This window comes from Hypomesus transpacificus, unplaced genomic scaffold (genome assembly GCF_021917145.1).
Source record: "Hypomesus transpacificus isolate Combined female unplaced genomic scaffold, fHypTra1 scaffold_210, whole genome shotgun sequence".
NCBI classification, from domain to species: domain Eukaryota; kingdom Metazoa; phylum Chordata; class Actinopteri; order Osmeriformes; family Osmeridae; genus Hypomesus; species Hypomesus transpacificus.
This window is the reverse complement of record NW_025813749.1, coordinates 190,645-215,114: the sequence shown is the minus strand read 5'-3', so window position 1 is coordinate 215,114 and position 24,470 is coordinate 190,645. Positions and strand designations below refer to the sequence as shown.

Genomic DNA, 24,470 nt, shown 5'->3' with positions numbered 1-24,470 from the left:
AGAGAGAGAAAGCGGAAGGAAGGAGAGAGAGTGAGAGCGATGGAGAGAGAGACGTAGAGAGAGAGAATGAAGTAAAGAGAGAGCTCCTCTTTCTGCTGTTTGTAGGCCACCATTATCTTCTTTCATATCTGTAGACAGCTTATAATTGTAGGCCTTCACCAATTGAACAAAGGTCATTTCCATGCTAGGTCATGCAGTATGGTTCTGTCGTATAGCTTGAGATGCACCTTGAGATGACCTATGGCTACTGGATCATTCTAAAAATCTTGCAGCAAATTCTGCCGAAGATGATTAATTTCCCGTAGATTGTTTAAATGGGAGGAGCTAGTACGGTAGAATGACCCGCCGTCAGAGAATGTTTAATTCAACTGTAAAAAATAGATTGTTACGGGGCAGGCTATCGAGGGAGAGGAGAGAGAGAGAAGAGAAGAGAGAAAGAGAAAGTCATGGAGTTGTCCATGTTCATTTGGTGCTGAATCGTTGATGATAATATGCCCTCTCTCCTACGATATTTTCAAGGGTCATGCCTCTTTCTGTGCTGCTTGATCCTGCTGATTGCTCTTCAGTTGATCAACTCGATGACATGAGAAGTTATCCCCTCTACCCTGTGTAGGCAATATATTCCTCAATGATTAATTCCAATCAAATCAGAATCATGTGAAATGTTTGGACAGTGCCAAGGGCATGGCTTGATCATGGCCATGCTCTGCTAAAACCCTTATCTTATAGTATCCAAATTGTGTCCAAGCATGGCTTATTATCTTTTAAAGCTGTAGACTGAAGGACATGTCTCTGGTTTAGCCTTAGTATACCCTTAGTCTACCACCTCAAAATAAAATGTCGGCCAGACTAAGAATCAGCTGTATAGTTTAGACCGGGTTTACTTTATTGATAGGCAACAGATGAAGGCAGTCCCACGACTCCTAAACCAGCCCCGAGGAGTAGTGTCCGTTTCCACCCAGAACAAAAACAAACTACATTAACGGCGCCTAATGGAGTGTATAACAGGTAACACAAGCCCCGCGGTCTCGTGGATCACGGATATGTACCACCCTTATGAGGATAGCGTGGGAGTGCACATCGATCTCATACTCAAAACTTCCAGTAGCAAAGCCTACCGACATGTCTGCGCAGGTTTTTTAATACGGACTGATTTTTACTTCCGTTCTAAATAGACTATGAACCTGCATTAAGTGTCTATTTAACAAAATAACAAAGCTGAACAATACTGTGGTGATTTATACGGAACGAAATTACACGGACTGTGCCTTTAGTTCTCTCTGGAGGCTCTGATCTAGCCAGGGGTTTCAGCACCACGGCCAGCTCCACATTCTCTCTGCAGCTGAAACCGGAACCAGGTCCTATCAACATGTCATCAATGTAAGTGATCCCTCTAGCCCAGTTTACTGACTAAAGCTTCCCAGCAAGCAGTTTGGTAAAAACACGGGCCTGTAATATTGTATGATCACGTAATATATAGCAGTTTGGTAGAAAATGAACTTATTCTTCTATATGACACCTATAAACTTTGACTGTCACGCCAAGCAGCCATTTAGCTGATAGGGCGTCAATTTAATCGCACATATGATAGCAGCAGTAAACAAAGTAGTTGTAAACAAACCATGCCTCCATAGTATGTCCCCCTCTTTCTACAACCGTTGAGGCTAAACAAGAGCACCCTCTGTAGCCCGGAGAAGAACATAATAAGGAGAAGACGGAGAGCTCAAATGCGACACTGGTTTCATCTAACCCATTTGGGGAATGGACATATTTGTATTTGTATACCCTTTATTAGATCTACATTTTTATTTGGTGCATGCGTGTAGAAAAGGGTCTCGTGAAGTTAGGCCATTGGAAAGCACGTGTTATCAGCATTCGGAAGGATAAGACTTCATACGTAGAGAGGCTACATTTATTCGCATTACTCTGTTATTTGAGCCATGCCGGAGTCAATTGTCCTACTTACAGTAAACAGTTCATCCAGTTCATCTATTAGGTTACATATCTTAAAAGCGGACAAGGGCACGCGGCACTGCTGGTTGACAGTATTTAGCTGAGATGTCTGACTGAGATGTTAAAAAGTTAGGCTGAGTGTAGCAGGCACATTTGACTCTTATGGCAAACGGGAGTGAAAGAAACAGAGACAGAGAGAGAGAGAGAGAGAGAGAGAGAGAGAGAGAGAGAGAGAGAGAGAGAGAGAGAGAGAGAGAGAGAGAGAGAGAGAGAAAGAAAGGGAGAGAGAAAGAAAGGGAGAGAGAAAGAAAGGGAGAGAGAGAGGAGACGCTGAGGTCTGTCTTAGCTCAGGAGATATACGAAAAGAATCGAAGGAGCCAGGCAAGCTAGAGCATAACTCCCTCCCTCCCTCCCTCCCTCCCTCCCTCCCTCCCTCAGTCAGTGTGTTATTGAGGTAGAAATGTTTCTATCGTCCTAGAGACCGTGGAAAATCTGGACCACTTGGGGCAATGAAAAACTGAACATCGTGAGGAGTCTGACATAAATAAGCGAAGATAGACTACAATACAATCAGAGAGCGAATACCAAAAATCAACTTATCGGTTTCGTCTGTGTAAGCACAAGAGAACGCGTTTAACGGCTTCTCAACAACGAAGGCTGCATTAGCTTCATAATTAACGGTATGGTATGCATGCATGCGTGGGAATGTTTCACTCTGCGGTGTATTTTGGTGCGATAGAACCGTAGGATATTGATGCTTACTGACTGTAGTTAAAAGTACTTGGAGTCTACAGCGGCGTATCAACAGAAAATGATCGAAATAATAACTGTTGCGGTATATGCTCCAGTATATGTATTGTCCAGTCGCAGTGTACCCCATGAGCTGTTCTGCAGCGTTTCTGTGTTGGCTTGTGCTTAGTTTGTTTAGCACGCTAAAACATTATCCTAGACACACTTATACAAGTCTACTGCAGCCTTCCAGACACAACGAACAGCAGCGTTAGAAAGTAGATAACAACTAAATTCACCTCAATTCATCAGGTGACGGTCTTCATGGAGTTCGCAAGCGAGACGGTGGCAGACCTGAGCCACTTCCGTTTCTATAACGAATCCTTGTTCCAGAACAACTTCAGCGGGCCATACAACGACACCGACACCTACCTTCCAACCGGCATTAAGATGACCATAGTGGTGGTTTACATGATCGTCTGCGTGGTGGGGCTCGTGGGCAACTGTCTGGTCATGTACGTCATCATCAGGTAAGAGGCACATGCAACTTAGGTCTACTGTTACTCAGGGGCGCCGCCAGGAATATTGGGCCCCATGAAAAAAAAAAAACTCTGTATGGTGCCCCTGGTTCTTCTGTTCATGTTTAGGCATGGTCTTAAAATGTCCTGTGTATGTGAAGTAGCCACCCATGGAAGGCATGAATGTGTGTGGGTTATTTTGTGTTTATGTGCAGACCGTGGTCCTTTTCATTCCACCATGTGCATCTGTCATGTTTACAGGGCCTCTTGAAAATGGATAGTATCATGTTATTTTTTTCTCCACCTGTCCTATTGAAACTGTTCTGCAGTGTTACATTTAGTCATTTTAGCAGACGCTCTTATCCAGAGCAGTGTTGATGACTTTTCATACAGAAAGCAGGTGACTGATACTTGTTGAGAAGCATGTATTACATATCATACCTATTGTACACTGGGCAACTGTTGAAACACAATCAACTGGTACTGTCCCTATTATAGTTGTATGGAAGTACACGTGTCATAACTATCTGTATGCTTGTGTGTGTACAAGCTTGGCTTCACAGTAGACAACATGCCATCTCTAGAGATAGAAGGTGCTACTTTTAAGATTCTTATTTTTCTTCACAAATCTAAAGAAGCCGATTAACCCTATAGAATCTGCGTGGAGAATGATGACAAAGCACGTTTTGAGTGTCCTGGACAGGCCTAACTGTTTACATAGTGAGAGTTACATGGAGGTACATATGATAAACAGTGCGGGTCATATAGGCATCCTCTGTCCCGATAATCACCATGACTGTTGGGTCCCATTCAAGAAATCCTAACACCAGAGTGTGACCGAGTTGCTAAACTCTAGCGGGCTAATCCCAGAGATGAGGTTGGAGCAGGCGCACGACCCTGGATGTGTCCTGCAGCAGCCCAGGACCCTGGGCGGTGGGCGCTACAGAGCTAGCCGTGCGTCCATCCATTATCCATTCAGACTCACTCATCCACATGTCCATGTCAGGGTCTGAGGTTGGCTGAGCGGTTAGGGAATTGAGTTATTAGTCGGAAGGTTGCCGCTTCGATTTCCCGGACATGAATAATAACGTTGTGTCCTCAGGCAAGGCACTTCACCCTACTTGCCTCAGGGGGAATGTCCCTGTACTTGCTGTAAGTCGCTCTGGTTAAGAGTGTCTGCTAAATGACTAAATGTAAATGTCGGCAGACACATCACACGTCTTAGAGGGGGGGTCACGTGACGTGCACCTGTTGTTGTTGAGAGGGGGGGGAGGTGACAGGGATCTGGTGGAGGATGCCACGGGGCTCCTCTCCTTCACCAGTGACATATGCTGCACTGTGTCATCTCTATGCTGTCCTCTCAAGGGACCACTGGGTTTCCTAGAAACCTGCTGCAGTGGTCTGAAGAGTAGAGGAGAGGAGAGGGCTAGAGGGTGCGAGTGTGGCAATGAGAGCGAGAAAGAAAAACAAAAACAGTAGGAATGAGTGAATACAGTAAGGAGTGTGCTGGTGTGTGGTTGTGTGCGCGCGAGGACGACAGAGATGTAAGAAGTTGCAGATGTTTGAGAGAGAGATTAGGTGTCATGGGGAAGCTACAGGCTGTACAGATGTGTGTATGTAATGACTGGAGGCTCCAGAAGCTTCCAGGTAGACACTGAAAGAGAGCTGTTCTGAGAAACAACCCATCAGAGGGAGGAGGAGTTATGGCGTACACAGCAAGACACCCCTATTCATCTCTTCTCTCTCTCTCTCTCTCTCTCTCTCTCTCTCTCTCTCTCTCTCTCTCTCTCTCTCTCTCTCTCTCTCTCTTTCTCTCTCTCACACACACACTTATTCTCTCTCTCTTTTTCCCTTGTCATCTCTTGTGGTAACCTAAGCTCTGTGTCCATACCCTCAGACCCTCTCTTCACCAGAACTATTGAGTCCCCAAGACTCATTATGTGTCTGGTCCTGGCGATGTTCATCTGTCTGGGTTCATCTGTCTGTATGGTCATCTGTCTGTGTTCATCTGTCTGTGTTTTCACCTGTCTGTATGTTCATCTGTCTGTGTTCACCTGTCTCTGTTCATCTGTCTGTGTTCATCTGTCTGTGTTTTCACCTGTCTGTATGTTCATCTGTCTGTGTTCACCTGTCTGTGTTCATCTGTCTGTGTTCATCTGTCTGTGTTCACCTGTCTGTGTGTTCATCTGTCTGTGTGTTCATCTGTCTGTGTGTTCATCTGTCTGTATGTTCATCTGTCTGTGTTCATCTGTCTGTGTGTTCATCTGTCTGTGTGTTCACCTGTCTGTGTGTTCATCTGTCTGTCTGTGTCCATTTGTCTGTCTGTGTCCATCTGTCTGTCTGTGTCCATCTGTCTGTGTGTTCACCTGTCTGTGTGTTCATATGTCTGTGTGTTCACCTGTCTGTGTGTCCATCTGTCTGTGTGTTCACCTGTCTGTGTGTTCATATGTCTGTGTGTTCACCTGTCTGTGTGTCCATCTGTCTGTGTGTTCACCTGTCTGTGTGTTCACCTGTCTGTGTTCATCTGTCTATGTTCATCTGTCTGTGTGTCCATCTGTCTGTATGTTCACCTGTCTGTGTGTTAGACAAGGATGATCAGTCTCAGACGGAGTGTGTGTGTCTGTGTGTGTGTGTGTCTCTCTCTGTGTGTCTTTGTGTGTCTCTGTGTGTGTCTGCGTGTGTGTGTGTCTGTGTGTTTGTGTAATATATTTGGTGTTGGTGTGTTCTTTGTCTGGGAGCCCCTATATCAACTGGCTACCCTGAACTGTAACTTGCAAGAGGTAGTATTGAACAAGCCGATTAGACCTATGCTGCTAGGATCTTTCAGCGTTCTCTCTCTCTCTCGCTATCTCCCCCTCTCTCTCTTCCTTTGTATTAGAAACATCCCAAGCCATATAGATATGAGAGATACATCAAGACACAAACACACATTTTAGCTATAGTGCGCAAACCACAGAACATACTGCACTTATTTCCTGAATTTCTTACATTTGACCTTCTGTTCCTCACTCAAAATGGTCCTTCTCAACTTGAACAAAAAAAATGAAAGAAAAAGGTGCAGCGGTCTCAATTCTTTCAAGAGCTGTATGAGAGCAAGATTGCCACACGAATAGATAAGATGGAGAAAGAGAGAGATTGAAATACAAACACACTCGTACACCCCTCACCTTACATGTAACTCAGCCACAGTGGAGTGGAGCCACAGCAGAGGCCACCTTGATCTGGTTATAATAATATTGAAATACTCTATACATCTAAGTCTGCAGGTCAACATGTTGCTGTTGGTGTTTTTGTCTGCTGCTGGACCTGATCCCAGTGGTGATCTAGGGACACTCTGCTTACAACTCCATCTGACTCCACAAATATCGGATGACACATATCGGGTTGAGCGTGTGTGTGAATAAATTAATCCCACTGACTTGACACTGCAGAGGGAAATGCAAAACAACAAATAGAACCTGCACTATGCTAACCTGTGTGAGTGGTAAAGTGCTGTGCAGACACTGTTCCTGTGTGTGTGTGTGTGTGTGTGTGTGTGTGTGTGGCGGGGGGGGTAGATTGATTGCATATCTTCATCTTTATGGGCCATTGATCTCCTGTTGAGAGTGCTGGTTGCTTTGGATGCTTTTCCCCAAGATATTTAAGTGTGTGTGTGTGCGTGTGTGTGTGTGTGTGTGCGTGAGTAATTACATCTTTACCGGCCAATTAACTGGCTGCTGGCTATATCTGAAATAGCAATTTCACGAGTGTTTATGTTATGTGTGTGTTTGTGTGTGTGTGTGTGCATGTGTGTGTGCAAGCCTGACAGTCTACAGGCCATACTAATGAGTGACCATGATAGTGCTGATGAGTTATGAGTTCATTTCAAAGGCCTCTAAAATGAGAGCAATTCTGCAAACATGGAATGAGGGAGGGGGTTTTGAATCTCTGGTTACAGGGAAGAGGGAGAGAATGAGACTTTTTTTTTCATTTCTTTATTGCCACCTCTGGCACATCAGGCCAGTCACAACTGGTTTCTGTCCACAGGAGTGTCTGCTAGCATTTCCCACGTGTGTGGTTGTGTATTTGTACTGGTGTGTATCCATTTGTTTGTACAAGACTGTACTTGTGTGTGTTTTATTCTAATATCCCCAACCTGTCAGGCCACTGGTCACTGGACTAGAGTCAATCACTCCATAACTGGATTGTGGTGTAATTTCCAACTCAGAGTGGATGTGAATGTGTGTTTGTGTGTGAGAGAGAGAGAGAGAGAGAGAGAGAGAGAGAGAGAGAGAGAGAGAGAGAGAGAGAGAGAGAGAGAGAGAGAGCGAAAGAGAGAGAGGAGAGAGAGAGAGAGAGAGAGAGAGAGAGAGAGAGAGAGAGAGAGAGAGAGAGAGAGAGAGAGAGAGAGAGAGAGAGAGAGAAGAGGGAGGGAGGGAGAGAAAAGAAAGATAGAAGAGACAAAAGAGGACAGAAGTATGAACGGATAGAAAGACAGCTGGCAAGAAGAACAGGAGGAGGGAAATGCAAAGACATCTTGCTGGGTTCCATCAATGTCTGTGACATGTCATTATTGAGTGGGGTGAATTAGACATGTACACGCTTACACAAATACACACCAGCCCACACTCAGCAAAAACATGCTGGAAACATGATCCTGGATCCACACTCATTCCCTGCTCCCCACTTCTGCCGGTGCCGAGCAATCAAACCAGGACGTCATTCCATTCAGCAACTAACAAATGAGCATTGGGAACCTGAGTGCCACGGTGAGGAAGCTTCCAAGACCAAAATAGCAAACCAGTGAAATGGTGGTCTAGTCGGGGAGGTAGGGTTGTGTGTGTGTGAAGGGGGGAGGGGGTTACCTCATTGAGTCAATGATTGTATCTGATTGGACCATTTGTCATAGTGGACGAGCACGGGGCGCTAGTGGTGCTGTCTGCGGCGAAGCTAATGAGGGGCCTCATATGGGCGAGCTATAGAGCCTTTCGTATGAGCAGGGTGTGTGTGTGTGTGTGTGTGGCCTAGACAGTAGGCTGATGACTGTTTATCCTGTTTATCCTTTACAAGGTATCATTTAGTTGGCAGCTGTAAATGGCCCAATGCTTTTAGAGAGGGGAGGGGCCGTGTGGAAAGTGTGTTGAGAGGGGTGAAGGAGGGAACACTAAGGAGGGATGATGGATGGTGGAATGGAAGGAGAGTAGAAAATGTGAGGAGAGAAGGAGTTCAGAGGAGGAGAAGGAGGGAGAAGAGAGGAGGTAAAGGTTGTGCTGGATGATAATGCAAGAGGCTTGATGATAAGGTGTATCAAGGTGATGATAATGGTTTATTATACCAGACACACTAATACAAGTCTACTGAAGCCTTCCAGACATAACGAACAGCAGCGTTAGAAAGTAGATAACAACTAAATTCATCAGGTGACGGTCTTCATGGAACCAGTCAGCAATCACAGCTGTCTCCATTTAATGTTCATGTCAGCGCTCAGCTCAGCTCCCTCCCTCTGACTCTCTCTTCCACTCCCTCCCTCCCTCTCTCTCACTCTCTTTCTCTCTAAACCTGCAGGACATGATGCAAACCTGCTGTATTCGTTTCTCTGCTGGCATTCATTATTCACAGACTGCAGCTAGATGCTGCTGAAACAGGCAGACGTTTTTATCTCTGTTGGATGCCTTTGGTGCGTGTGTGTGTGTGTGTGTGGAGGAGGGGGCCTTTAATGTGTGCTTGGTGCAGAGGCATTTTGCTCTGTGTGTGTGTGTGTGTGTGGACAGCTGCTGGAGCTGACAGTGAAAGTGACAGGTAAGACCCTAATGAGTCTCTGTGCTGCCGTCCTTGATGACCTTCCTCTTTGTCCCCTGTCTTATCACCACAGGCAACCGAAACATATTGGTGACATGAAGTCCTTTTCAGAAACACGGGAATTATTAAAGAGAATTCAAATGTTGGGGAGAGGGGAAGTGAGGGGAGGAGACAGAAAAGAAAGGAGAGGAGACGAGAAGAGGTGGAAGAGAAGGTGGGAGGGGAGGTAGATCACACTGCCTCAGTGGTAACGGCATGGTCGTGTAGTTAGCAGGAGTCTGTCAAAAGTCTCTCTTTGTCAAACTTAATTTATAAATATTTTATGCTCCGGCAAGTCATTTATGTTCATTGATTTTGAAATTATTTAAATGAGCCATTGTCAGTCGTCTCTTTTACCTCTCTTTTGCTCTTTCACGTTCCCTCTCTTTTTTTATTCTCTTTCTCGCTCTTCGTCTTCCCATCCTTTCTATAACCTCTCTCTCATTCCTTTCTCTCTCTCTCTGTCTTTCTTCCTCTTCCTATCCTATACCCCTTACTTCCCTCTCTTTCTCCACTCCTCCCCTCCCTCCCAGTCCAGGATTCAGCCCCCCTCCCCCATATCTGTGTAAGAGTAAATCAGCCTGTGCTGGAGTCGTAAACAGTCGTCTGGCAGAGAGGACAGTCAGCAGGAGCAGCACTTTCAGCTGATTTAATCACTACCAACACTGTGGATGGACAAGCACAGTCACCTGAGACACCCAGCAGGATGCAACTTTATAAATAATGAACTGCAGAACAATTATCGAGCAGACACACACACAAGCATTTAACCAACAAACGATTTCGATGCATCAAGAACAAATTCCAAAACGGAAATATTGAGGAGACATCCAGCTATAGAGATGATTAGAGCATAAAAACAGAAAAGATTAGTATAACCGTAGAGATATTCAGCTGAAGTCTCTGGTTAAGAGCGTCTGCTAAATGACTAAATGTAGTCTAACGAAAGAACATTGAGCTAAACTGTTCTGAGGCACTGGTTTGCACACAGATCTCTCTAGCCAGGCCAGCAGATAGACATCTCAGCCTTAGATTTCAACCAACCTAACCAGCTACGGTGCGCTACACTCATGTGCATCAGTTGTATGTCACAGCTGTTGGAGCGCCGCTTTACATATGAAGGAATAGCTGCGTTAGTGACGTCTGTTGCATAATTGCTTTGGAGTGTACTTCTGTGTTTTCATTCTGAATAAGGAGAATAGAATCTGATTGGTTATTTTCCGCCTCGATCTTCACGACATCATCCTTCGCTTTCCATTATATTTCTGGCTATTTTGCAAATGTCATGTCTTTTCTGTTGACTTAAACTCTGTTTAACATTTGTATGACCACACGCTCTCATAGCGGCAGGGAGAAGATTACAGGCTATTGTGCTGGAGCGTGGTTTTGGAACTTGAGGTTCGAGTTGCATTGATGTAGGCTACGTTCCCAGGGCGCTAAAATACTGATGTAGTGGTTTGATCTCTGAATGTCTGTGAATATTCCTGACCTGTCTGGCGATGCTAGTAAACACACTCATGCACACACATTTGATATCAATAGTCGGGTAGCCAGCATATAAATGCTCCTTCTCTCTCACCGTCTCTCTTTTTCTCTAACTCTCTTTCACTCTCGCTACCTCTGCCCCCTCTTTATCTTTCGCTATATACCTTTCTTTCTCTGCCCCCCACCCCCCGCCCTCTCTTCCTTCCTTTTCTCTCCTACTCACATATATCTGCATCAAAGGCTGTAATCATATAGAAAACTTTTCCATCTCCTGTCTGGCAGAAGGTTGGAGGAGAAAAGGAAAAAAAGGTATTCACGTAGACTAGCACTCTTTTCTCTGTATGACTCACGTATGTGGGCATGTAGAACCAGAAGGTGTCCAGACAGAGTGGAGGACTTACAGTAAGAACCTACTATGATGGTCTAGCCTTATTAGAAACTCTTCTACTATGGTCCACTCCATCTGAGCTGGAAAACAAAAGGTCATCAAAAGAATTGTACCTGTTTACAGTACAGTATGTCTCCAATCCAAGTCGTTTTTACACGCAAGCATGTCACAAAGGGGTATTTGATGCAGCCCCACACACTAAGACAGCGACAATCTCCCTCGGTTGGAACATGAAATCTGTTCCAGGGGAAAGAACTCTAAAATAAGTTATACTTATACGAATAAGGATGAAAACAACCCGTTTAACCTTAGGGTTAGATGTAGAGTTAGGCTTGGAGTTAAGGCAAGGGCTAGGAAAGGTTGAGAGAACTTTTTAAGAGCTGACCACAAAAGATGGGGTAAACACAGATTTGAGTCAGAACAGTCAGTTGTGTTTACTGGGAAGCTGACTGGGGTGTCCGGCTCTAAAGGAGGAGGCTTTGTCCGCCCACCCACCCACCCACCCACCCACCCACCCACCCACCCACCTTACCTAACCTCGACCTTCCATGCCTTTCATTAACCTGCTGTAACTGGGGCCGTGAAGGCACTATTGTCTACCAATGGCGACGTGGTCTCATTGGAAATATCTTATATTTTCCATTATTGTTTTTAACCCATTTACAGGTGTGAGTGTATTGGGATAACGGAAGTGTCCTCTCCATTTCTGTCTAAATGTCAAAAGCCTCATATCCTCTCTGTTAGTCTATTATTGCCATACACACGTGCGCACACATATTGAGTGCAGGTCCACTTGCTGAGGGGGCGTGCAAAAAGAGGATTTTTCTCAATTAGTGAGAGAATGTTCTTGCTGTGAGTTTCTATGTGGGAGTGTCTGACCTGTATAGTCTGAGTTCAAACTCACCCTGGCTGTACCACACAAATCCTCAGCTCCAATCAATGCTGCTAGATAATGAAGGAGTGTGCTGGGAACCTGTGCACAGCTGCTCAGCAGGGATTGAGGAAATCTTCGAGGCAGGATGAAAAAGCAGAACTATTTGAACCAGAGGCCAGAATGATTTGCGTCACAGATGCTGTTCTCAGGGCAACTGGCCAGAGGTGGCTAGAGATTCACAGTTCAGATGACAGTCCTAAAAGAAATAAATATATAATATTTTAGAAGTTAGTTTTTGTTTCTCTAATTTAATTCTTATTGGAGTAGAGAAAGAAAAGGAGCACCATTCTACATTGTAAGCTGTGCTGTGTGTGTGTGTGTGTGTTTGTGTGTGTGTGTGTGCGCGTGTGCGTGTGTGGTAATGTTAGAAGAGGTAGCTGCTTTGTTTCAGACATATTTAGGACCAATGACTTTTTTTTAAAGGGAGAGGTTAGCATTTACCAGAAGCATGGTCTTGTCGATTTTTTCTTGTAAGACGTTAATCACCTGCAAACAGACCTGCTCTCTTAAAAAGGCTGCTTTCATTCCCGTCTGTTAAGTATGGTTCTGGAGTATCTTAACTCAACTGAATGATTTTTTGAAAATTGCTCTTGCTGCTGTTTTTTGTTTATTTGTTTGGAAATATCTGATGGTTTTACCAAGTGGAATGGAAAGTGTTCACACACCCTGGCACTTTCTGTGTTGATTGAGTATTGTTAGTGAAGCCCCCCTGAAGACAGGCATGCAAACACTAACACTTAGAGCATGCATAGACCCTTCATTTGAAACCAAAGAATAAAATACATACATGACTGGTGTGTTGCTCTGCTCTGCCACTGACAGCTTTGAGAATCTACACTGTGCCTGAATTATTCAAACTAATGATGAATATTTGAAACTTCACCGTATGGAAGATGAATCGGGATCAGTTTAACCATATTCCCCCACCTCTTTATGGAGTTGCATGGCTGCAAGGCACAGAAATGCTGTAATTACTTTAGATACATCATCTGACATGGGAAGGCCATGTAATATTCATGTCCCACTCTTCTTTTCAGGTTGCTGGTGGTTCGGTCAGTCAGCAGACCATGAAAGAGTGAAGCAGGAATGAGAGAGGAAAGAAGAAGGCAAGAAGGAAGTGAGGAGGGAGAAAAACAGGAAAAAGAGAGGAAAGAGGGACACAGGAAAGAGAGAGGAGAGAAGGAGGCAAGAAGGAGAGAAGATGGAGGGAGGCAGGAACAAGGGAGGAGAGAAGATAGAGGGAGGTAGGAACAAGGGAGGAGAGAAGATAGAGGGAGGGAGGAACAAGGGAGGAGAGAAGATAGAGGGAGGTAGGAAGAAAGGAGGAGAGGGAAGCAAGAAGGAATAGAACAGAGAGGGAGGCAGGAAGGAGATTGAAGAGAAGGAGGGCGCCACTTAGCAGAATGATGGATCACCTCCTCTACCACATGCTTGCTGCTTTCATGTAATGAATAAGGCCAGTCTTTAACTATACTTTCATGAAATTGCCTGGTGTGTGTGCGTGTGTGTGTGTGTGTGTGTGTGTGTGTAGCACAAGCATGTATGTTTGCTTTATTATTAGTAAAGATGTTCTTCACAAACACACATACAGACAAACACACAGTAGCATCAAGTAACTATTTCATACCGTATTACAAAACAGCAAAATCTAATTTTTTGGTTATAGAGAATAAGATGTTCTGTGTCCCTATTCCTCCCATACATCCCCTTCCATCTCTCCCTCCATTTCTCTTCCTCTTTTATTTCTCCTTTTACCCTCCCTCCCTCCCTCCCTCCCTCCCTTCCACCGAGTCCAGACCCCAGATGCTGTCATGAAGCAGGGCCTTGCTGCAGAGAGCAGGAAATGCTACAGATAATTAGACAGCCATTACAGTCCACAGAGGAGGAGAGGAGAAGAGGAGGGAGGAGAGGAGGGCGGAGAGAAGAGAAGAGGAGGAGGGAGTTGATGAGGGAGGAGACGAGGAGAGGAGGGAGGCGAGGAGAGGAGGAGAGGATGAGGGAGGCGAGGAGGAGAGTAGGAGGAGAGGAGGAGAGGAGGAGGGAGGCGAGGAGAGGAGGAGGAGGGAGGCGAGGGGAGGAAGAGAGGAGAGGAGGTGGGAAGCGAGGAGGAGAGGAGGAGGAGACGAGGAGGGAGGCGAGGAGAGGAGGAGGAGGGAGGCGAGGAGAGGAGAGGAGGAGGGAGGCGAGGAGGGAGGAGAGGAGAGGAGAGGAGAGGAGAGGAGGAGGAGGAGGGAGGAGGAGGGATGCGAGGAGAGGAGGAGGGAGGCGAGGAGGGAGGAGAGGAGAGGAGATGAGGAAGGAGGAGGGGGGATGCGAGGAGAGGAGAGGACGAGGGAGGTGAGGAGGAGGAGGGAGGTGAGGAGGAGGGAGGAGAGGAGGAGGGAGGCGAGGAGAGGAGAGGATAGGAGGAGGGAGGCGAGGAGAGGCGAGGCGAGGGGAGCCCAGTGTTGGGTCCCCACAGACAGACAGTAGGCAGTCAGAGGAAACATGAAATATTCTTTCTGTAGAAGGGTCTGTTACCTTCAGAATGCAAACCAGAAAATGCGAAGATGAGGGAGGGAGAAAGAAGGAGGCGGAGTGAGAGGAGTGAGGATAGCAAGAGGAATGTTGTTACAAGGAGAGAGAAGACGATTGAACTGGAAAAGGGACAAAAGGAGATTGAGAGGACAGAAGGGGGATAACTAGCAGAGTGGGTGCAGAAGGGAGAGAAAAGGACAGGTCTGAATTGGAAAAAGTGAAAGGGAGAAAGAGAGAGAGGGGGGGGAAGGGAGAGAGGAGAGAGAGAGAGAGAGAGAGAGAGAGAGAGAGAGAGAGAGAGAGAGAGAGAGAGAGAGAGAGAGAGAGAGAGAGAAGAGAGAGAGAGAGAGAGAGAGAGAGAGAGAGAGAGAGAGAGAGAGAGAGAGAGAGAGAGCAGGAAGAGAACAAGTCAGGATTGAACTGCATTGCGTGAAAGTTTTCAAAGCCGGTGGATAATCAGCCTCCCATTTGTTCAAACTCATAATTCATACAGCCTTTTCTCTGACTCTCAGACCTCCAGGCGACCATGGTAACTGTGCCTGTCAATCATCCACAGTTGGGGAGCTCAAAAGGACAGACCCTTCTCACAAAAAGCAGTACAGTTCTGTACAGAACAGAATGTATTTGTCACGGCCACAGCCGTGCCCACCCTATTGTTTTTGGTTTTGCCCTGCCCTAGTGTTTCCCTGTCATTGTCGTCACCTGTCTCGTTCAGTTGTCGTTAGTTTCATTGTGTTCACCTGTGTCTTGTTTGTTTCTGTGTATTTAGGTTCCTGCTTTGTGTCCAGTCTTTGTCTTAGCATTACCCTTTGTCCCTGCGTGTACCCTGTCTGTTTCCCGTTTTGAGAATTAAACCTGTGTTCCTCGCTATGCCTCGGTACTCCCCTGCATTTGGGTCCAACCCCACCTCACGTCGTGACAGTATTTGGATAGAAAATGAATGGATAGGAGTTTCTTGCAGTAGAATGCGCAAGTCTGTTATTAAACAGTGCCTGTCTAAACCATTTGGGAATTGTGCTCACATATTACTTTACCCTTTATTCATTTACCAGACTCTTGTATCCATGTATTTTGGTGATCAGAATCAAGGAACTATATTTACTGCACTATAGGCACTGGACTAAGTAACCACATCTCAGCTACCAAGCACTGTGAACAATATAAGATAATGTCTCAGCTACAGTAAAATATAAAGTATAAAAATCCCAGCAAAAATCTCAGTAGTGCAACAATAACATCTCAACTACAGTATTGCAGAGTACAGTGAGTGCAGCAAAATCCACGTTATATAAGTACAACATCAAACAGCTTTGTGTTTGCAGTTTCTTGTCAGACATTGGTTTAACAAGATCTTTAAAACAAAGTGCAGTGAAGGGGCACATTTGCACATATCACAATAAGTAGTAAACCAAAGCAAAAAGTAGTTAGTCGAGCTTGAAAAGGGATTTCTTGAGCCCACGTCAGAAGAACGGCACGGATGGAATGAAAGGGATTCCACAGCTGTGCAAGTGTCAACCCCACTGTCTGGACCACAATGCATTGTGTTTCAGGTGCTTTGAAAGTGGATAGGTTATTGAATGCCGGTTGAATTGGCAGCCAATGGGTCTATTTATCCACCTATAGGGTCGTCTATCTGTCAACATGGACATGTGATCAGCAAGTTTCTCTTCATGGAAACCCTGGAAACAGTGACGACAATGATAGTTAAACAGCTGTTCACTCTCTCTCTCTCTCTCTCTCTCTCTCTCTCTCTCTCTCTCTCTCTCTCTCTCTCTCTCTCTCTCTCTCTCTCTCTCTCTCTCTCTCTCTCTCTCTCTCTCTCTCTCTCTCTCTCTCTCTCTCTCTCTCTCTCTCTCTAGCACTCTCACGATCTGGCTCTCTTATAACATCTGTCTTCCGTCTCTCTGTGTCTTCATGCTTGTGTGTATGCGCATGTGCTTGTGCATATGTGTTTATTCATGAGTGTGTGTTTGTGCGCACATCAAATTGTGTGTGCTTTGTGAGGAACTTAGTTTTCCAGTGCAGTGATTTCAATCTGTGCTCCTCAGGGCTGAAGATCAAGGAGAGCAGCGTTAGAGGGAGTGTTTACAAGAGAGGTCTTGATGAATATATATCTAGCTTCATGCCCGTCTCAGTGGGTCTCTGGGTGTGTTCTTGTTCATCTGCCCAACCCGTCACCACGACTGTGACTCATATGTTTGCTGTGCTCTCATTCTCAGAACTAATTCACAAAGTTCTCTCTCTCTCCACTGTGGTATTACAGACACACACACATCATCTCCTCTTCTTTACTCTCTTCTCCCCTCGCAGGTACACCAAGATGAAGACAGCTACTAACATCTACATCTTTAACCTGGCCCTGGCTGACTCCCTGGTGCTGGTCACTCTGCCCTTCCAGGGGACTGACGTCTTCCTGGGCTTCTGGCCCTTTGGGAATGCCCTGTGCAAGACGGTGATCTCCATCGACTACTACAACATGTTTACCAGTACCTTCACCCTAACAGTGATGAGTATAGACCGCTATGTGGCTGTCTGCCACCCCGTCAAAGCCCTGGATATGAGGACCCCACACAAGGCAAAGGTGACTGACAAGTTTATACTCTGTTTATTGGCTGACTGATTAAATAATCTATCTCTCCTGTTCCCATGGTGATTCCTCATATTCCCATTCCTGTATGATCCCCTTTTATCTCTATTATAATCCCCTCCTATTACCACAGTAATATCTCTGATCCCACTGTGATATCTCCTATTCCTACTGTGATATCTCCTCCTTTCCTTGTGATGCTGTCTAGGTGGTCAACATATGTGTGTGGGTGTTGGCCTCTGCATTCGGTGTTCCTGCCATGGTGTTGGGGAACGTGGAGGTGGAGGTGGAGCAGAACAGTAGGTGGAGCTGGATTTACTTGAGTATGCTTTTGTGGGCATGTGTGCTTGGTCGGACGGCTGCAAGGGCGTGTGAGTGGGTGTCTGTGTGTGTCTGTCCCGATGCAGCCATGTGTGGCCTCGCCTCCCCTGGAGCGTACCGTAGTGTGAGAACAGTGACATGTCCAGATTTAAAACGCATTTATAATTCATGAAGAGGTCTAAGTGGACAAGGCTCTCACTCACTCATTCCTGTTGTCTCTCACTCTCTCTCTCACCCCCTGTTCTCTCTCAACCTCTTTCTTTCACTCCTTCCCCTCTCTTTTATTCTCCTTCCCTCTCTCTAAACACACTTTTGAAACTGTGGATGTGTCCCCTATTGGGCTTTGCAGCAGAACAGACCCGTTGTCCAAACGGATTATGGCGATAGTAGGCATAAGTGCTCCAATAGACCCTCATCTCTCCCACATGGCACCAAGCACACTGTGTCTATCCTGCTGCTCTCTGCTGTAAAGGAACATGCTATTCACTTTGTTGTTGGCTTCGCTCCTAGTAGAACGGCATCAGCCAAACAGCCTGCTGGAATTGGGTCTATATTGCTTTTTACCCATCCAGTCCACTCAGATCCCAGAAAGTGGCTAGAAGGGTGGTGCCAAAGTATTCGATAGAGCAGAGGGAGATTAAATCTGTCTCTCTCTCTCTCTCTCTCTCTCTCTCTCTCTCTCTGTATGCTGTCTGTCTGACACTGCTGTTGCTAGCATGGTTAATTCACTGTCTTAATAGATTCTTCTGAATCTATAATGAGCTCTTGAAACCCTGTAGGGGCTGGCGAGTCTCTGTAGCTCTCGCTTTTAGCGATGCCAATCCCTTTGCTCTATCCCTCTCTTCATCTCTCCCCCCCCCCTCTCTCTCTCTCTCTCTCTCTCTCTCTCTCTCTCTCTTTCTTTCTTTTCATCTGTTTTTTCTCTCCTTCTTTCCTCTCTTTTTTTCTGTCTGCTTCTTTCTCTTTCCCCTTTACTTCTCTTAATCTCTGTTGTTCCCTCTTCCACAATCTCTGTGTGTCTTGCCAGCATTTTCGTTCACTACCCCTTCTTTTGGTCTGTCCTTTCTCTCCCCTTTTCCTCCACCATCTCCATAATCCTCCCAGATAGTGAGGGTTCTTCTCTGAATCTCTTTGAAGCTGGTTAGTTAGTTAGTTAGCCCCTGTATTTAAAACAGTCAAATATAGACTGCTACTAATACTGGAGCTGGAGAAACAGTATTTGCTGCCTAGCCTGATACTGTATCAGAGGAGAGAGAGGTAACATGCAAAACGTGCTCTCCATAAAGGGTTCGGGTTGCAGCTAGTTCTGCTGTCCAGTAATGAACCATAGCTGTGCTCCGTACTCATACTGTAAACCCCCTTCAATCAAGGTGATTGGCCAGAGCTTCATGTGAGAATGACAGGAAAGTCAGGAAAGTCACACATCTTTGTCAGAAGCAAAGAGGTAAGATAAAGATATACAGAACTAAATAAGGATAAAAACATGTAGAGCAATATAAAGATAGATAGCAACATTTCCATACATGCTTGTTTGATGTTCCTTGTGTATTTTGTTAAGCTTCTATTCCAATAATGGATTTTGTGCGTGAACTGCAGAAGCCCTCTTGTGCAATCAGTTGGATTGATCTATTGAACAGGTACTGTCCACACTCTGGAAAGCCGAGATTCATCACAAAATACATTGATTCGTTAACTTGGGTTTGTCTCGAGTCATCATCATACGGGAAGCATTGAGACTGTAAGTTAACATCGGTATCAGGAACTCATTCTAACCAATCAATTTCAGGACTGAATAATTTGTTCAGTAATATTACTTTTGTCTAGTGTCCTTGATGGAACATTACCTTTTCATGGTGTAAATAAAATAATTATGTCCTCGATCCAGCCTAGCTTTTGATTCACCTGAACGACAAAGTGAGGATAGGCGAGAAGAGTAAAGGAAAGGAAGAGTAGAAGAAAGAAAGAGAGAAAGGAGGAAGAGAGCGTGATAAAGCTTTCATGAGACGTGTCCAGCTGTTTAACAAGCAACATAGACTGTTTTGTCCATGTGGGGAAATGGATCTGACATCGCCTGTTGCACAAACACAGCGAAACATAAACAGAAGAAATAGCAATCATGACATGATCTTCATTCTGTATTTTAAATGTAATCTACAGACTCGGAGCTAAACAAGTCTTAGACCCGACAACCAGCTATTGACTAAACCCATGTTTTTGCCTCTGAGTTACCCACCCACTTGCTAAACTGCCTGTGTGTGTTAGTGGGTGGATAGCCTACTGCGATCTTGCAGGCAGGGTAATATTTAGCTGATGTAATGTTGTATACACAGCCCCCACCTTTACCACACTGATCACCGGGAGGGGCAGGAGAGGGAGTGAAGAAAGCAGGACAGAAAGATTAAGAGGTGTGAATGTTTAGTCCAATATCTGCCTGTGGAAACCAACCCTCCCTTGTGCCTCTGGTCCAAGAGGGTCTTAAACAAATCAGTCTGTTTGACATTCATAGTCTGAGTGCTTAAATACACAAGGCCCAGGGAAGCACAGCACTTGTCAAACATTTGTGACTCCCATCGATCTCTGCTGGACAATAACACCAGCCGGCCCAGCAGAAAACATTGTGGTCCACTGTCTCCATTTAGCTTTGTAGACAAAGCACTTGAGCCATCATTAACCAGTGTAAAAACTAAAATAACAAACCCGGCATATTGTTATATTTGGAATGCTTTGGTGGCAGCACAGTGGGGATAACATGTGCTTTCCGTGCTCTTTAAGCAAACATATTGTCAGAAATATTTATCTATCAAGCATTGCACAGTCAGTCGGTGAACAAGTTAAGAAAGCTTTATTGCTTGCGGCCCGCCCACAAGGAGACAAAAACATCACACGCCATTGTGCTATTAAATTTGTCTGCTAGCATGTTGTGCTAGCAAGCTATTTAATCAGAAACCGCTCTTGACAGTCATTGGTTTAAAACAAAGGCATGCAAACGTCCCATGGCTCTTCTTCATTGGCTCCCTTGCATAGACCTGGCGCGCGTGTGTGTGTTACCCAGAGTTCAGATTTGGGGTTAGGCCTCTCTTTGCACACAAGGAATACTGAACACAGAATCATTCTTATACAGGATAACAGTTACATCTTTAACTTTTCTAACACATATCACTCAGCACATCACTAAACCTCTAGTGAGGACCCCAAACCACTCAGAAAAGAGAATTCCACTGAGACCTGTCTAAATGGTAGCTTCTAGCCAGGCCAGATCGACTCGCTGCTATTGTACCACGGTGAGAGTGGTCAACAATGGTGAAATGAAAGTATAAGTGGAAAAGAGAGAGGTGGAGATAAATGAAATGGGGAGAGGGATGGAAACGAATAACCTGCTGTGAAGAAAGGAATCGCGGGGGGAGAAAAAGAAGGAGGGAACAGTTATCTGGTTTTCCAGTTAATGACTTTACTGATCAGAGAGAATGCCCCCCCCCCTCTGGTCCCAGGAAAACCCTCCATCTTCATTCTCTTGTCACATCTCCAGCTTTGTGATCTATCAGTCTGCTCCCAGGACAGCGGTGGGAGAGGGTCCAACCTCTGTCTACTAACGTTCACCAAGCACAAGCAGCTACTGTACCGCTAGACTAAAAGCAGACTGCTGCAGTCAGATGGAGAACTCTACACTTTAGTGGGTTTACACCATAGACATATATACGTCTATGGTTTACACAGCAGTTTAACTAGCATCTGCACCTCAGTGGCACCTTTGTGACTATTCAACTGGCTCCATTGTATTGGGTTAGGTCTAGATGATGCAACCCAAGTTCTCTTCATCTTTTTCAATGTGGCGGACGTAAGTCTAACGAGGTCAACAAGGGCACATAGGCAGGGAACTCTGTTAGTTGAATGCTGAGAGATAAAGGGGATTGAGCTGTGTTGCTTTTGATACAGCTGTATGTTGTTGTGTGTGTGCGTGTGTGTGCGCCCTTGTGATAGAGCTGTTGAGCTACCCCATGGAGCTGACAAGGGCTTGTACCTTGGAGGCAGCTTTGAAAGGCAGCTTGTCAAAAACGTCAGAAGGAAATGTGAGAGACAGAGATTGCCTTAGAGAATATACAGAATTACAAGGGTGTTGACAGCTTTTCAAGCATGAAAGGTTCAACATGTTTATTTCAGCGTATTGGACCACAGTGGAAGAGGTTTAACATGTTAATTTGTTGTTGTTTTTGTTCTTTTAAAATCGAGGGGGCTAAGGTTAGGTTTCAGAGCTGAGGTGTAACGGAGGTGGTTTGGTCACCCTACCTCAGAGACCTAGATTAAGGGCTTTCTTTAAGGCTTTAAGGCTACAACGGCATGAAACGCGATATAGCCAATCACAATCAAGGATGCGAACAACCAGTTTTAGAATCCCACTTTCATGTCGCAGTCACAGCACTTGTGTTGGAAAGAATTGTGAGAGCAAATGTAGAGGTAGAATGGGGTGGATGAAAGTGTGAGAGACTGAGTGACTCACTACCGCCTAATAGGACAAAATTGTTTCCTCTCACCTCCCAGGTGTGGAGTGCATTGTGGTCCACCCAGAACCCCGTAGCTACTGGGATCCCGTCTTCGGCACCTGCGTCTTTGTCTTCTCCTTCCTCATCCCCGTGGCGATCATCAGCGTGTGCTACAGCCTGATGGTCAAGCGGCTCCGCAGCGTGCGCATCCTCTCTGGCTCCAAGGAGAAAGACCGCAACCTGCGGCGCATCACGCGCATGGTCCTGGTGGTGGTGGCAGCCTTCGTGGTGTGCTGGACTCCCATCCAGATCATGGCCCTGGCCCAGTCCTTGGGCTTCAACCTGGGCAGCCTGCTCACCGTGGCCCTGATGCACTTCTGCATCGCTTTAGGTTACGTCAACAGTAGCCTCAACCCTGTCCTTTATGCCTTCCTGGATGAGAACTTCAAGAGGTGTTTCCGGGAGTTTTGCCACCCGTCCCCGTTCCGTCTGGACGGCCAGCCGAGTCGCATGCGGAGTATCGCGCGTGATGTGGCGGCCTATAACTGCAAGGCAGGGGACGGCAACACAAATCCTGCATGACTAGGCGTGGAGCTGCCCCTGGTGGGACGCGAGCCCCAACCCAACCCAGGGACAGGCAACTCCAACACAGAGCTGACTCAGATCACTACCCTCTAGCAGAACCGATGCCCCTTTCGCCTGGCTGCAGAGCTGGGGCAGGGGGATGGGCAGAAGCAGATGCCTGGGTAAGGGATGGGTTAGTAAAGACTGGGACTGGGGTATGGGCAGATGCTGGTGCTGGGGAGCTATCTCTACCATTGAGGTGGGCAGGTTAAGAAGCTGGGGATGTAGATGGGGCAAGAAATGGGTTGAGGTTGGGTAATTGTCTTCCCCAAAGTGGGGCCAAACTGGGTGGGAGTGGGGTGGTGTAGGGTGGCAGGGGACGCTGACCCCTCATCTAAGAGGGTGTCAGGTCACCAGTCAGGGGGAATGAACAATCCTGCCCCTTTTTGTGGGAGGTCCTGGGATCAGTGGGAGGTCCTGGGATCAGTGGCTTGTAGTTCTGGGAACCTCCCAAAGCAGGGATGTGGCCTCATCAGCGGTGGCAGCAAGGTAAGGCCAGGTCAGGATCTGGTGGACTGACCTACCAGGGACTAAGGGGCTTTGTTCTCAGTGTCTTATTATCTATGTGGTCATCTCTATGTCTGTTCTCATAGTATTTTAACAGCAAATCAGTTCGTTTTTGTATCTTCTTTTGTGTCTCATTTGTCTCCTTTCTGTGGCTTTAGTCTGATGAAGAAAGATCTGGATATTTGGAGAAATACCTTTTTAGCTATTCAGAGCCAAATCCGAATTTGAGACATTGAAGGAGGCCTTAAGTGAAGACTGTTAGATGATCTTCAGTGAAGACTGTCTAACTGTGTTGGTAAATCATACCGTTCTTTTTTCATGGTTTTAATTACTTATTTGTCTGTTTCGTGACTGAGAAATATGTCTGACAGTTGTGTACAATTGTTTGTATTTTTTTTATTTCTTGCTGAGAGGAAGAAATTACTAAATTCCATTGCCTTAAATTCCAAGCAAAGTCTGTTTTTGCATTATCCAGCTGAATGTGATGTACAAGTACTTGTGGGTGCTTAACTGTTAGTTTTCTATGTCTTGGTTTTTTGTATAACCCCGCTGAAGCGTTGTGTAGTAGGGGTGGCACTTCATTCAACAGACCTGCTATGCGAACTCTGGTTCGTTTTCGTCGATTTACACACACACATATTATATATATACACACACACACATATATATATAATATATATATATTTGCTTGTGGTTCTGTAAAAAGAAGCAAATATACTGTATTTTGTATTACAGTGTGTTTTTGTAGCTCCTTCATAGATTATGATGACTTCAAAAGGGAAAGTATTTTTCCAGCAAAAAGAAAAATGTGTATATGTGATGGTATAGACTTGCTATATAAATATATCTATCAATTTAAAGTTAAATAAAAGTGTATGTGTTGTTACAGTCATCTGACATCTAAGCTGCCTTTCTTTCTTCACTTTGATAATTGACGTAATCTTGCCTCCCTGCTCCCTCTCCTCTCCGATGGAACAGGGAGATTCTCTTTATCAGTTTACATCAACAGACCCCTTGAATGTCTACAGAAACTTACAGAAAGCCAAATACAGCAAAAAAATAAAATAACAAATAAGCTAATCAGTGTATTTGGCATACATGGATGTTGCTGTTAATGAAGATTGTCATGATATGTTTCCTTGTGGGCTTGCGTTTACTTACCACTAGCTGTTTACTTCTTAATGTTATGCCCATGGACTCAATTATACTATTAGCTAGCTCGTTGTTCGGGCTAGGAACATTTGCAGAAGCTTAAATTTGAAATTGTATATTTCTCTATCACTGCGTTATGAATAAAGGGTAGTAAATGATATTATTATGTGTCTGTGTGGTTCTCTTTGTAATCTGCAAAACAGATTGCTGATATGATGAAATGGTCAAGGGATTTTAATGATGCGGATTTGTCTTTGTAGAGCAACAAGTTATCATTGCTAAACGTGTTAGCATTTCTTCAGCAGTGTCAATACATTGAACATAAAATCACCAAAAGTTAAGATTAGGTTTTTATACAGGGTAAAAAGTTCTGGAAAACCTTACTTATTTACTGTACACCAGGGACGGACTGAGGGGAAAAAGTGGCCCGGGAGTTATACTGTCAGACCGGCCCACTCAA

The 24,470-nt window shown here is 45.3% G+C and overlaps 1 protein-coding gene across 1 annotated transcript; it reads left to right on the top strand.

The window, feature by feature from the left end:
- Window positions 1–2,446: 2,446 nt before the first annotated feature.
- On the top strand, window positions 2,447–22,450 carry oprl1 (opiate receptor-like 1). The gene is made up of 5 exons (XM_047013939.1): window positions 2,447–2,633; window positions 2,995–3,212; window positions 16,652–16,922; window positions 17,137–17,227; window positions 21,786–22,450. Exons 2-5 carry the CDS (start codon window positions 3,007–3,009, stop codon window positions 22,307–22,309), a joined length of 1,092 nt encoding a protein of 363 aa, XP_046869895.1. The 5' UTR covers window positions 2,447–2,633; window positions 2,995–3,006; the 3' UTR covers window positions 22,310–22,450.
- The last annotated feature ends 2,020 nt before the right edge of the window (window positions 22,451–24,470 follow it).

What these genes read in the sequence shown, in the direction of transcription:
- oprl1 (XM_047013939.1), top strand. Translation starts at nt 3,007, where the DNA reads ATGGAGTTCGCAAGCGAGACGGTGGCAGACCTGAGCCACTTCCGTTTC. An exon ending in GTCATGTACGTCATCATCAG is followed by an intron (nt 3,213 to 16,651) that starts GTAAGAGGCACA and finishes CTCCCCTCGCAG; the next exon opens with GTACACCAAGATGAAGACAG. An exon ending in GGTGGAGGTGGAGCAGAACA is followed by an intron (nt 17,228 to 21,785) that starts GTAGGTGGAGCT and finishes CTCACCTCCCAG; the next exon opens with GTGTGGAGTGCATTGTGGTC.